The sequence below is a fragment of the Panulirus ornatus genome, chromosome 17, assembly GCF_036320965.1.
Source record: "Panulirus ornatus isolate Po-2019 chromosome 17, ASM3632096v1, whole genome shotgun sequence".
NCBI lineage: Eukaryota > Metazoa > Arthropoda > Malacostraca > Decapoda > Palinuridae > Panulirus > Panulirus ornatus.
This window is the reverse complement of record NC_092240.1, coordinates 37,719,912-37,734,911: the sequence shown is the minus strand read 5'-3', so window position 1 is coordinate 37,734,911 and position 15,000 is coordinate 37,719,912. Positions and strand designations below refer to the sequence as shown.

The following is a 15,000-nucleotide window of genomic DNA, read 5'->3' as shown; positions in this document are numbered from 1 at the left end:
TGGTTTGGACATATGGAGAGAATGAGTGACGAAAGGTTGACAAAGGGGATATACGTGTCATAGGTGAACGGAACAAGAAGAAGCGGGAGACCATAATGGAGGTGGAACGATGGAGTGAAAAAGATTTTGGGCAATCGGGGCCTGAACGTACAGGAGGGTGAGTGGCATGCAAGGAAAAGAGTGAATTGGAACAATGTGGTATACCAGGGTCGACATGCTGTCGATGGACTAAACCAGGGCATGTGAAACGTTTGGGGTAAACCATGGAAAGATCTGTGGGAACTGGACATGGATAGAAAGCTAGAAACTGAGAACTAAGAGTGAACGAATGTGGACATTTTGGTCTGTTTTCCTAGTGCTACCTGGCTGGAAGCAGGGGGTAGCAATGATGTTTCCTGTGGGGTGGGGTAGTACCAGGAATGGATGAAAGCTAGCAAGTATGAATATGTACATGTGTTTATATGCATATGTACGTATGTGTGTATATGTTGATATGTATATGTGCATGCATGGGCGTATATATATATATATATATATATATATATATATATATATATATATATATATATATATATATATATATATTTTTTTTTTTTTATTATTATACTTTGTCGCTGTCTCCCGCGTTTGCGAGGTAGCGCAAGGAAACAGACGAAAGAAATGGCCCAACCCCCCCCCCCCCCCCCCATACACATGTATATACATACGTCCACACACGCAAATATACATACCTACACAGCTTTCCATGGTTTACCCCAGACGCTTCACATGCCTTGATTCAATCCACCGACAGCACGTCAACCCCGGTATACCACATCGCTCCAATTCACTCTATTCCTTGCCCTCCTTTCACCCTCCTGCATGTTCAGGCCCCGATCACACAAAATCTTTTTCACTCCATCTTTCCACCTCCAATTTGGTCTCCCTCTTCTCCTCGTTCCCTCCACCTCCGACACATATATCCTCTTGGTCAATCTTTCCTCACTCATTCTCTCCATGTGCCCAAACCACTTCAAAACACCCTCTTCTGCTCTCTCAACCATGCTCTTTTTATTTCCACACATCTCTCTTACCCTTACGTTACTCACTCGATCAAACCACCTCACACCACACATTGTCCTCAAACATCTCATTTCCAGCACATCCATCCTCCTGCGCACAACTCTATCCATAGCCCACGCCTCGCAACCATACAACATTGTTGGAAACACTATTCCTTCAAACATACCCATTTTTGCTTTCCGAGATAATGTTCTCGACTTCCACACATTCTTCAAGGCCCCCAGAATTTTCGCCCCCTCCCCCACCCTATGATCCACTTCCGCTTCCATGGTTCCATCCGCTGCCAGATCCACTCCCAGATATCTAAAACACTTCACTTCCTCCAGTTTTTCTCCATTCAAACTCACCTCCCAATTGACTTGACCCTCAACCCTACTGTACCTAATAACCTTGCTCTTATTCACATTTACTCTTAACTTTCTTCTTCCACACACTTTACCAAACTCAGTCACCAGTTTCTGCAGTTTCTCACATGAATCAGCCACCAGCGCTGTATCATCAGCGAACAACAACTGACTCACTTCCCAAGCTCTCTCATCCCCAACAGACTTCATACTTGCCCCTCTTTCCAAAACTCTTGCATTTACCTCCCTAACAACCCCATCCATAAACAAATTAAACAACCATGGAGACATGGAAAGTTGTTAGAAGCAGTGAACATATATATATATATATATATATATATATATATATATATATATATATATATATACATATATATATATATATATACATATATATATATATATATATATATATATATATATATATATATATATATATATATATATATATATATATATATATATATATATATATATATATATATATATATATATATATATATATATGTATGTATATATATATATATATGTATATATATATATATATATATATATATATATATATATATATATATATATATATATATATATATATATATATATATATATATATATATATATATATATATATATATATATATATATATATATATATATATATATATATATATATATATATATATATATATATATATATATATATATATATATATATATATGTGTGTGTGTGTGTGTGGGTATATGAGTGGATGGGCCATTCTTCATCTGTTTCCTGGCACTACCTTGCTGATGCTGGAAACGGCGATCAAGTAGAATATATGAATAACAAGCATGTTTGATGCTAGAGTGCTAGATATAGGATGTTTTGGTCGGGGAGGGGTAGCACCAGGAATGGATGAGGGCAAGCAAGTATGAATATGTACATGTGTTTATATGCATATGTAAGTATATGTGTATATGTTGGTATGTATATGGATGCATATGTGCATTTAGGGGCGTATATGTATATATATGTGTGGATGGGCCATTCTTCATCTGTTTCCTGGCACTACCTCACTGATGCAGCAAACGGCGATCAAGTATAATATATGAATAATAAGTGTGTTTGATGATAGAGTACCAGATATAGGGTGTTTCCTTGCATGCCTCTCACCCTCTTGGATGTTCAGGCCCCAATCACTCAAAATCTTTTTCACTCCATCCTTCCACCTCCAATTTTGTCCCCCACTTCTTGTTCCCTCCACCTGTGACACAGATCCTCTTTGTCAATCTTTCCTCACTCATTCTCTCCATAAGTCCAAACCATCTCAACCCACCTTCTGATCTCTCAACTATATTCCTTTTATTTCCGCACAGCTCTCTTACCCTTTCATTACTCACTCGATCAAACCACCTCACACCACATGTTGTCCTCAAACATTTCATTTCCAACACATCCATCCTCCTCTGTACAACCCAATCCATAGCCCATGACTCGCAACCATATAATATTGTTGGAACTACTGTTCCTTGAAATATACCCAGTTTTACTATCTTAGATAATGTTCTCTCATTCCAGACATTCTTCATCATTCCCAAAACCTTGCCCCCCCAACTCCCCCACCCTTTGACTCAATTCCACTTCCATGGTTCCATTCACTGCTAATTCCACTCCCAGATGTCTAAAACACTTCACTTCCTCCAATATTTCTCCATTCAAACTTACATCCTAATCAACTTGTCCTTCAACCCTACTGAACCTAATAAGCTTGGTCTTATTCACATTTACTCTCAACTTTTTCCTTTCACACACTTTTCCAAGCTCAGTCAGCATCTTCTGCAGTTTATCATCCAAATTAGCCATCAGTGCAGTATCATCAGCAAACAACAGCTGACTCACTTCCCAGGACCTTTCATCCACAACAGACTGCATACTCACCCCTCTCTCCAAAACTCTTGCATTTACTTCCTAACCACCCCATACATAAACAAACTAAACAAAATGGGGTCATCACACACCTCTGCCACAAACCGACCTTCACTGGGAACTAATCACTCTCCTCTCTTCCTACTCATACACATGCCTTACATCCTCAGTAAAAGTTTTTCACAGTTTCTATCAACTTAAATTCCACACCATATACTCTTAAAGCCTTCCACAAAACATCTCTATCAACCCTATCATATGCCTTCTCCAGATCCATAAATGCTACATACAAATCCATCTGTTTTTCTAGGTATTTCTAACATACATTCTTCAAAACAAACACCTGATCCACACATCCTCTACCACTTCTGAAACCAGACTGCTCTTCCCCAATCTGATGCTCTGTACATGCCTTTACCCTCTCAATCAATACCCTCCCATTTCATTTCCCAGGAATACTCAATAAACTTATGCCTCTATAATTTGAACAAACAGTCACCTTTATCCCCTATGCTTTTGTACAATGGCACTCTGCGTGCATTCTGCCAATCCTCGGGCACTTCAGCATGATCCATACATATACTGAATATCCTTACCAACCAATCAACAACACAGTCACCCCTTTTTTAATAAATTCCACTGTAATACCATTCAAACCTGCCGCATTGCCGGCTTTCATCTTCCGCAAGGCTTTCACTACCTCTTCTCTATTTAACAAACCATTCTCCCTGACCTCACCTCACACACCACCCCGACCAAAACAATTGATATCTGCCACCCTATAGTCACATTCAACAAACCTTGAAAATACTCACGCCATCTCATTTCATCATTACATGTTATTACTTCCCCTCCCTGCTCCCTTTACTGAAGTTCCCATTTGTTCTCTTGTCTTATGCATGTTATTCACCTCTTTCCAAAACATCTTTTTATTCTTCCAAAAGTTTAATAATATTCTCTCGCCCCAGCTCTCATTTGCTCTCTTTTCCAACCTTTGCACTTTCCTCTTGACCTCTTGCAGCTTTCTTTTACACATCTCCCAGTCATTTGAACTCCTTCTTTGTAAGTATTGTCCGAACGCCTCCCTTTTCCCTGTCACTAACAAATTTACCTCTTCATCACACCGCTCACTACCCTTTCTAATCTGCCCATGAAAACAGAAAAGAAAGTTTAAGAAATTATAATTTCTACCAGTAACATGCATGACTCCTCTGAAAATCTGTGATATGCAGTATAGCCAACACTGATAATTTCATACAATACTTCAAATGCAAAATATTGAAAACAGTAAGAAGATAAAATTTGCTTACTAACTAAATATGTATGAAACACCTGAGAGTTTCAACACATCTTGAACTTATCAGTCAGGTGCATCATATTTTAGAATGCTTCTTTCAGTAATTTCTTATCTGGGTCATAACTTTCAAACTTATTTAGATATCTATTTGAAACCTGTTCCCAACATATGTAGATATCTATAAGAAACCTGTAATGCATAAGTCCATCAAATTATGTAGTGCCATACCATAATTTGGATACTTTGATATTGGAATATTAAGGTTAAGGTAAAATTTGTGTTCATTTTTGAACTCCACTTACCTGGCCCATAAATTTCATATTAGAGGACAGCTGCTGTTTGCAGATGACATGGCTCTGGTGGTAGACTCCAGAACAAAGCTCCAGAACCTGGTGAATTTTGAGAGTATGTAAGGTGGCATCAAAGACTATAATTAAGTCACTATGACTATGAACTTTATGGTCAAGGTCAAATATGTTCCAACATCTTGTTCAAGTAAGATAAATGATCACTCCCCTATATATTTCACTGCAGACAAGGAAAAGCCCCCTTCTCAGTACAGATAGGATAAAGAAAAAAGGAAATACATATTTCAAAATAGCTGTGAATAGTGTACTGTACTCACTGATTTCAAGAATATAGAACTCATCTAAACAGCCTCACTTATTTTGTCACTGTAAGGCATCATGGAAGTCATGATATCAACCCGTCAATGCTGCCAGATGTATGGATACACTACTGTTTTTGTATTATTTTAAAATCACTACATACAATGTTGTTTATGATAGCACCTTTCAATTTTCGTGTTAGTACATTAGCTCATATTAACATCTATTTTGCAAGAAATGACAAAACTTTTGAATGAAAAACCTTGGAAACTCCAAATGAATTTACTTCCCTGTTGTGGCAGCATGACCATACTCCTCCCTCTGACATAAAGACAGTACCAAAGTCCTCCATTTTCTTTCATATCAATGAAGCTTACTGGCTCTGGCAACTTTCTGTCACCTTTGCCAACAAAATCAGCACAACATAAAAGGCACCAAGTTAAGTTGGCAAAACACAAAGTGAAAAGAGTTGAAGCCTTCGGTGGAAAGGCTAAGCCAGGCAAGTGATGGCCCATGAAGGAGAGACATTTGTTATAGTTTCACAAAAATCATGACACAATCTTTCTAAAAACTGATTGTCAATTACTGGCCTTAATGGACCACAAACAATATTCAACCCCCAGATTCCTATTCAGCATATCTAACAGTACTTCTACAGAGGATTCCAAGCAAATCTAGTACCCTTTTAAAAGTATAATATAACATTTGAATGCAAAGGAGAGTAATGTGGCAGATGAGGGAATAATTGGTGTACATGGGGTGTTCAGTGTTGTAAATGGATATGGTGAAGAGCTTGTTGATTTATATGCTCAAAAAGGACTGTTGATTGGTTTAAAAAGAAAGATATACATAAGTATATGTATGTAAGTAGGAGAGATGGCCAGAGAGCGTTATTGGATTATGTGTTAATTGATAGGTGTGTGGAAGAGACTTTTGGATGTTAATGTGCTGAGAGGTGCAACCAACCGGAGGGATGTCTGATCATTATCTTGTGGAGGCGAAGGTGAAGATTTGTAGAGGTTTTCAAGAAAGAAGAGAGAATGTTGGGCTGAAGAGAGTGGTGAGAGTAAGTGAGCTCGGGAAGGAGACTTGTGTGAGGAAGTACCAGGAGAGACTGAGTACAGAATGGAAAAAGGTGAGAATAAAGGACATAAGGGGAGTGAGGGAGGAATGGGATGTATTTAGTGAAGCAGTGATGGACTGCACAAAAGATACTTGTGGCATGAGAAGCATGGGAGGTGGGCAGATTAGAAAGGGCAGTGAGTGGTGGGATGAAGAAGTAAGATTATTAGTGAAAGAGAAGAGAGAGGCATTTCGACGATTTTTGCAGGAAAATAATGCAAATGACTGGGAGATGTATAAAAGAAAGAGGCAGGAAGTCAAGAGAAAGGTGCAAGAGGTGAAAAAGAGAGCAAATAAGAGTTGGGGTGTGAGAGTATCATTAAATTTTTGGGAGAATAAAAAGATGTTTTAGAAGGAGGTAAATAAAGAGCATAAGACAAGGGAACAAATTGGAACATCAGTGAAGGGGCTAATGGGGAGGTGATAACAAGTAGTGGTGATGTGAGAAGGAGATGGAGTGAGTATTTTGAAGATTTGTTGAATGTGTTTGATGATAAGAGTGGCAGATATAGGGTGTTTTGGTCGAGGTGGTGTGCAGAGTGAGAGGGTTAGGAAGAATGATTTGGTAAACAGACAAGAGGTAGTAAAAGCTTTGCGGAGGATAAAAGCTGGCAAGGCAGCGGATTAGGATGGTATTGCAGTGGAATTTATTAAAAAAGGGGGTGACTGTATTGCTGACTGCTTGGTAAGGTTATTTAATGTATGTATGACTCATGGTGAGGTGCCTGAGGATTGGCGAACTGCTTGCATAGTGCCACTGCACAAAGGCAAAGGGGATAAAAGTGAGTGCTCAAATTACAGAGATATAAGTCTGCTGAGTATTCCTGGGAAATTATATGGGAGGGTATTGATTTTATCCCTGGATATAGGGGAGAAAGAATACTTCCCACGCATTCCTTATGTGTCGTAGAAGGCAACTAAAGGGGACGGGAGCGGGGGGCTAGAAACCCTCCTCTCCTTGTATTTTAACTTTCTAAAAGGGGAAACAGAAGAAGGAGTCACGCGGGGAGTGCTCAAACTCCTCGAAGGCTCAGATTGGGGAGTCTAAATGTGTGTGGATGTAACCAAGATGAGAAAAAAAGGAGAGATAGGTAGTATGTTTGAGGAAAGGAACCTGGATGTTTTGGCTCTGAGTGAAACGAAGCTCAAGGGTAAAGGGGAAGAGTGGTTCGGGAATGTCTTGGGAGTAAAGTCAGGGGTTAGTGAGAGGACACGAGCAAGGGAAGGAGTAGCACTACTCCTGAAACAGGAGTGGTGGGAGTATGTGATAGAGTGTAAAAAAGCAAATTCTAGATTGATATGGGTAAAACTGAAAGTTGATGGAGGGAGATGGGTGATTACTGGTGCATATGCACCTGGGCATAAGAAGAAAGATCATGAGAGGCAAGTCTTTTGGGAGCAGCTGAATGAGTGTGTTAGTGGTTTTGATGCACGAGACCGGGTTATAGTGATGGGTGATTTGAATGCAAAGGTGAGTAATGTGGCAGTTGAGGGAATAATTGGTGTAAATGGGGTGTTCAGTGTTGCAAATGGAAATGGTGAAGAGCTTGTAGATTTATGTGCTCAAAAAAAAGCACTGATGATTGGGAACACCTGGTTTAAAAAGCGAGATATACATAAGTATATGTAATACTTCCCACGTATTCCCTGCGTGTTGTAGAAGGCGACTAAAAGGGAAGGGAGCGGGGGGCTGGAAATCCTCCCCTCTCATTTTTTTTTTAATTTTCTAAAAGAAGGAACAGAGAAGGGGGCCACGTGAGGATATTCTCTCAAAGGCCCAGTCCTCTGTTCTAAACGCTACCTTGCTAATGCGGGAAATGGCGAATAGTATTAGATAAAAAAAAAATGTATGTAAGTACGAGAGATGGCCAGAGAGCGTTATTGGATTACGTGTTAATTGATAGGCGCGCGAAAGAGACACTTTTGAATGTTAATGTGCTGAGAGGTGCAACTGGAGGGATGTCTGATCATTATCTTGTGGAGGCGAAGGTGAAGATTTGTAGGGGTTTTCAGAAATGAAGAGAGAATGTTGGGGTTAAGAGAGTGGTGAGAGTAAGTGAGCTTTGGAAGGAGACTTGTGTGAGGAAGTTCCAGGATAGACTGAGTACAGAATGGAAAAAGGTGAGAACAAAGGAGGTAAGGGGAGTGGGGGAGGAATGGGATGTATTTAGGGAAGCAGTGATGACTTGTGCAAAAGATGCTTGTGGCATGAGAAGCGTGAGAGGTGGATTGATTAGAAAGGGTAGTGAGTGAGTGGTGGGATGAAGAAGTAAGATTATTAGTGAAAGAGAAGAGAGAGGCATTTGGAGGATTTTTGCAGGGAAAAAATGCAAATGAGTGGTAGATGTATAAAAGAAAGAAGCAGGAGGTCAAGAGAAAGGTGCAAGAGGCAAAAAAGAGGGCAAATGAGAGTTGGAGTGAGAATATCATTAAATTTTAGGGAGAATAAAAAGATGTTTTGGAAGGAGGTAAATAAAGTGCGTAAGACATGGGAACAAATGGGAACCTCAGTGAAGGGCGCAAATGGGGAGGTGATAACAAGTAGCGGTGATGTGAAAAGGAGATGGAGTGAGTATTTTGAAGGTTTGTTGAATGTGTTTGATGATAGAGTGGTAGATATAGGATGTTTTGGTCGAGGTGGTGTGCAAAGTGGGAGGGTTAGGGAAAATGATTTGGTAAACAGAGAAGAGGTAGTAAAAGCTTTGCGGAAGATGAAAGCCGGCAAGGCAGCAGGTTTGGATGGTATTGCAGTGGAATCTATTAAATAAGGGGGTGATTGTATTGTTGAATGGTTGGTAAGGTTATTTAATGTGTGTATGATTCATGGCGAGGTGCCTGAGGATTGGCGGAATGTTTGCATAGTGCTGTTGTACAAAGGCAAAGGGGATAAGAGTGAGTGCTCAAATTACAGAGGTGTAAGTTTGTTGAGTATTCCTGGTAAATTATATGGGAGGATATTGATTGAGAGGGTGAAGGCATGTACAGAGCATCAGACTGGGGAAGAGCAGTGTGGTTTCAGAAGTGGTAGAGGATGTGTGGATCAGGTGTTTGCTTTGAAGAATGTATGTGAGAAATACTTAGAAAAGCAAATGGATTTGTATGTAGCATTTATGGATCTGGAGAAGGCATATGATAGAGTTGATAGAGAAGGTCTGTGGAAGGTATTAAGAATATATGGTGTGGGAGGCAAGTTGTTAGAAGCAGTGAAAAGTTTTTATCGAGGATGTAAGGCATATGTACGTGTAGGAAGAGAGGAAAGTGATTGGTTCTCAGTGAATGTAGGTTTGTGGCAGGGGTGTGTGATGTCTCCATGGTTGTTTAATTTGTTTATGGTTGGGGTTGTTAGGGAGGTGAATGCAAGAGTTTTGGAAAGAGGGGCAAGTATGCAGTCTGTTGTGGATGAGAGAGCTTGGGAATGAAGTCAGTTGTTGTTTGCTGATGATACAACGCTGGTGGCTGATTCATGTGAGAACCTGCAGAAGCTGGTGACTGAGTTTAGTAAAGTGTGTGAAAGAAGAAAGTTAAGAGTAAATGTGAATAAGAGTAAGGTTATTAGGTACAGTAGGGTTGAGGGTCAAGTCTATTGGGAGGTAAGTTTGAATGAAGAAAAACTGGAGGAAGTAAAGTGTTTTAGTTATCTCGGAGTGGATCTGGCAGCGGATGGAACCAGAGAAGTGGAAGTGAATCATAGGGTGGGGGAGGGGGCGAAAATTCTGGGAGCCTTGAAGAATGTGTGGAAGTCGAGAACATTATCTCGGAAAGCAAAAATGGGTATGTTTGAAGGAATAGTGGTTCCAACAATGTTGTATGGTTGCGAGGCGTGGGCTATGGATAAAGTTGTGCGCAGAAGGGTTGATGTGCTGGAAATGAGATGTTTGAGGACAATATGTGGTGTGAGGTAGTTTGATCGAGTAAGTAATGTAAGGGTAAGAGAGATGTGTGGAAATAAAAAGAATGTGGTTGAGAGAGCAGAAGAGGGTGTTTTGAAATGGTTTGGTCACATGGAGAGAATGAGTGAGGAAAGATTGACAAAGAGGAAACATGTGTCAGAGGTGGAGGGAACAAGGAGAAGTAGGAGACCAAATTGGAGGTGGAAAGATGGAGTGAAAAAGATTTTGAGTGATCGGGGCCTGAACATACAGGAGGGTGAAAGGCATGCAAGGAATAGAGTGAATTGGAACGATGTGGTATACCGGGGTCGACGTGCTGTCAATGGATTGAACCAGGGCATGTGAAGCGTCTGGGGTAAACCATGGAAAGTTCTGTGAAGCCTGGATGTGGAAAGGGAGCTGTGGTTTCGGTGCATTATTACATGACAACTAGAGACTGAGTGTGAACGAATGGGGCCTTTGTTGTCTTTTCCTAGCGCTACCTCGCACACATGAGGGAGAGGGGGTTGTTATTCCATGTGTGGCGAGGTGGCGATGGGAATAAATAAATGCAGACAGTATGAATTATGTACATGTGTATATATGTATATGTCTGTGTATGTATATATATGTATACATTGAGATGTATAGGTATGTATATTTGCGTGTGTGGACGTGTATGTATATACATGTGTATGTGGGTGGGTTGGGCCTTTCTTTCGTCTGTTTCCTTGCGCTACCTCACTAACGCAGGAGACAGCGACAAAGCAAAATAAAATAAATAAATATTGATTGAGAGGATGAAGGCATGTACAGAGCATCAGACTGGGGAAGAGCAGTGTGGTTTCAGAAGTGGTAGAGGATGTGTGGACCAGGTGTTTGCTTTGAAGAATGTATGCGAGAAATACTAAGAAAAGCAAATGGATTTGTATGTAGCATTTATGGATCTGGAGAAGGCATATGATAGAGTTGATAGAGATGCTCTGTGGCATGTTTTAAGAATATATGGTGTGGGAGGCAAGTTGTTAGAAGCAGTGAAAAGTTTTTATCGAGGATGTAAGGCATGTACACATGTAGGAAGAGAGGAAAGTGATGGGTTTTCAGTGAATGTTGGTTTGTGGCAGGGGTGTGTGATGTCTCCATGGTTGTGTAATTTGTTTATGGATAGCATTGTTAGGGAGGTGAATGCAAGAGTTTTGGAAAGAGGGGCAAGTATGAAGTCTGTTGTGGATGAGAGAGCTTGGGAAGTGAGTCAGTTGTTGTTCGCTGATGATACAGTGCTAGTGGCTCATTCATGTGAGAAACTGCAGAAGCTGGTAACTGAGTTTGGTAAAGTGTGTGAAAGAAAAAAGCTGAGAGTAAATGTGAATAAGAGCAAGGTTATTAGGAACAGTAGGGTTGAGGGACAAGTCAATTGGAAGGTAAGTTTGAATGGAGAAAAACTGGAGGAAGTGAAGTGTTTTAGATATCTGGGAGTGGATTTGGCAGCGGATGGAACCATGGAAGCAGAAGTGAATCATACGGTGGGGGAGGAGGCGAAAGTTCTGGGAGCATTGAAAAATATGTGGAAGTCGAGAACGTTATCTTGGAAAGCAAAAATGGCTATGTTTGAAGGAATAGTGGTTCCAACAATGTTATATTGTTGCGAGGCGTGGGCTATAGATAGAGTTGTGCGGAGGAGGGTGGATGTGCTGGAAATGAGATGTCTGAAGACAATATGTGGTGTGAGTTGGTTTGATCGAGTAAGTAATGAATGGGTAGGAGAGATGTGTGGTAATAAAAAGAGTGTAGTTGAGAGAGCAGAAGAGGATGTTTTGAAGTGGTTTGGTCACATGGAAAGGATGAGTGAGGAAAGATTGAGAAAGAGAATATGTCTGGTAAAGGTGGAGGGAATAAGGAGAAGTGGGAGATCAAACTGGAGGTGGAAAGATGGAGTGAAAAAGATTTTGAGTGATCGGGGCCTGGACATGCAGCAAGGTGAAAGGCGTGCAAGGAATAGAGTGAATTGGAACGATGTGATATATCGAGGTCGATGTGCTGTCAATGGATTGAACCAGGGCATGTGAAGCGTCTTGGGTAAACCATGGAAAGTTCTGTGGGGCCTGGATGTGGATAGGGAGTTGTGGTTTTGGTGCATTATACATGAAAGCTAGAGAGTGAATGTGAACGAAAGTGGCCTTTGTTGTCTTTTCGTAGCGCTACCTTGCACACATGTGGGGGGAGGGGGTTGTCATTTCATGTGTGGTGGGGTGGCGATGGGAATGAATAAAGGCAGACTATGAATTATGTACATGTATATATATGTATATCTATATATATGTATACGTTGAGATGGATAGGTATGTATATGTGCGTGTTTGGATGTGTATGTATATACATGTGTATGTGGGTGGGCTGGGCTATTCTTTCGTCTGTTTCCTTGCGCTACCTCGCTAACGTGGGAGACATTGACAAAGTATAAGATACAAAAAAAGAAAGCTTATATACTTGAAACAATCAAGGAAAATATCTCGTAATGCTACACCTTGCTGACAGATACCTAATAAATACAAAATGAATAAACATGCAGTCTTTTTGATATTTAATCATTAATCAAAGGCCTAATGACACCAAACAATGTTTTAACCTTACATAGAGTTTTCAAGCAAATCTAGTTTTCTCTAAAAAAGGACCAAAAATTGCAGGTAATAGATAGTTCAGAGTATTTTTAGCCCCAAATTCCTTCTTTTAAAACTGTAATATAACAGAATGAAAAGTTTTCTACTTAAATAATCATGCAAAATATCTGATAATGCTTCCCCTAGCTGAGAGATACCTAATAAATGCAAAATGAATAATGACACGATCTTCATAAAATGTGATTATCAATTACAGGTCTCACTGACCTCCAAGCAATATTTCAATCCAAATTCATATCAAACATGAAAAATAACCCTTGTACTGAGATTTTCATGCAAATCTATTCCTTGTAAAAAATACCAAAACTTGTAGGTAAAATTTGAAGATATTTTTTGGCCCAATATTTTTTCTTTGAAAACTGTAATATAACATAATGAAATGGTTCTGTACTTGCAGTGATCTTAGAAAATATTCTGTAATGCTTCCCAACCCCTTAGATACCTGATACATGCAAAACTAATAGAAACAATCTTCTTAAAATGTCATTAATTACAGGCCTTAATGACCCCCAAACAATATTTCAACTTCAGATTTGTATTCAGCATGAAAAATAGTCCTTACACTGAGGTGTTCAAGCATACGTAGTATCCTCCAAAAATTATCAAAAACTGCAGGGTGATTCATAGCCCCAAAAATTCTTCTTCTAAAACTCTAATATAGCATAATAAAAATGCTTCTACAATTAAAATTATCTTGGAAAACATCTTATAATGCTTCCCCTAGCCAACAGATGCTTGATAAATATGAAACAAATAATGACACAATCTTCTTTAAAATTAATCATTAATTACTGGCCTTAATGGATCTCAAACAATATTTCAACCCTAGACTCCTCTTCAGCATGACAAATAGTCCTTATACTGGGGATTCTAAGACTCTCCAAAAAATACCCCAAAATTTTTCTTATAAAACTGTAATATAGCATAATGAAATGCTTTTCTATTTAAAATAATCATGCAAAATATCTCATAATACTTCACCTTGCCTACAGATGCTTACATATAAATAAGAAACAAATAAATATGCAATCTTCTTGATATTTAATAATCAAATAAAGGCCTAAATGACCCCAAACAATATTTCAACCCCAAATTCATTTTTTTTTTTTTTTTTTTTTGCTTTGTCGCTGTCTCCCGCGTTTGCGAGGTAGCGCAAGGAAACAGACGAAAGAAATGGCCCAACCCACCCCCATACACATGTATATACACACATCCAAACACGCAAATATACATACCTACACAGCTTTCCATGGTTTACCCCAGACGCTTCACATGCCCCGATTCAATCCACTGACAGCACGTCAACCCCGGTATACCACATCGCTCCAATTCACTCTATTCCTTGCCCTCCTTTCACCCTCCTGCATGTTCAGGCCCCGATCACACAAAATCTTTTTCACTCTATCTTTCCACCTCCAATTTGGTCTCCCTCTTCTCCTCGTTCCCTCCACCTCCGACACATATATCCTCTTGGTCAATCTTTCCTCACTCATTCTCTCCATGTGCCCAAACCATTTCAAAACACCCTCTTCTGCTCTCTCAACCACGCTCTTTTTATTTCCACACATCTCTCTTACCCTTACGTTACTTACTCGATCAAACCACCTCACACCACACATTGTCCTCAAACATCTCATTTCCAGCACATCCATCCTCCTGCGCACAACTCTATCCATAGCCCACGCCTCGCAACCATACAACATTGTTGGAACCACTATTCCTTCAAACATACCCATTTTTGCTTTCCGAGATAATGTTCTCGACTTCCACACATTCTTCAAGGCTCCCAGAATTTTCGCCCCCTCCCCCACCCTATGATCCACTTCCGCTTCCATGGTTCCATCCGCTGCCAGATCCACTCCCAGATATCTAAAACACTTCACTTCCTCCAGTTTTTCTCCATTCAAACTCACCTCCCAATTGACTTGACCCTCAACCCTACTGTACCTAATAACCTTGCTCTTATTCACATTTACTCTTAACTTTCTTCTTTCACACACTTTACCAAACTCAGTCACCAGCTTCTGCAGTTTCTCACATGAATCAGCTACCAGCGCTGTATCATCAGCGAACAACAACTGACTCACTTCCCAAGCTCTCTCATCCCCAACAGA

General features: G+C 39.9%; 2 protein-coding genes across 2 annotated transcripts in view; both read right to left on the bottom strand.

Moving 5' to 3' along the window:
* The window catches only part of LOC139754830 (hematopoietic prostaglandin D synthase-like), an 11,865-nt gene extending 6,607 nt beyond the window's left edge, over positions 1-5,258 (bottom strand). The window contains exons 1-3 of the mRNA XM_071672696.1: positions 5,235-5,258; positions 4,912-4,998; positions 4,424-4,456 (exon numbers count right to left, since the gene is read on the bottom strand). Coding sequence (XP_071528797.1) covers positions 4,424-4,456; positions 4,912-4,998; positions 5,235-5,258 — 144 coding nt within the window. The remainder of the gene's footprint in view (positions 1-4,423; positions 4,457-4,911; positions 4,999-5,234) is intronic.
* Positions 1-15,000, bottom strand: part of LOC139754425 (very long chain fatty acid elongase AAEL008004) — a 467,896-nt gene that overhangs the window by 214,474 nt on the left and 238,422 nt on the right. The window lies entirely within an intron of this gene.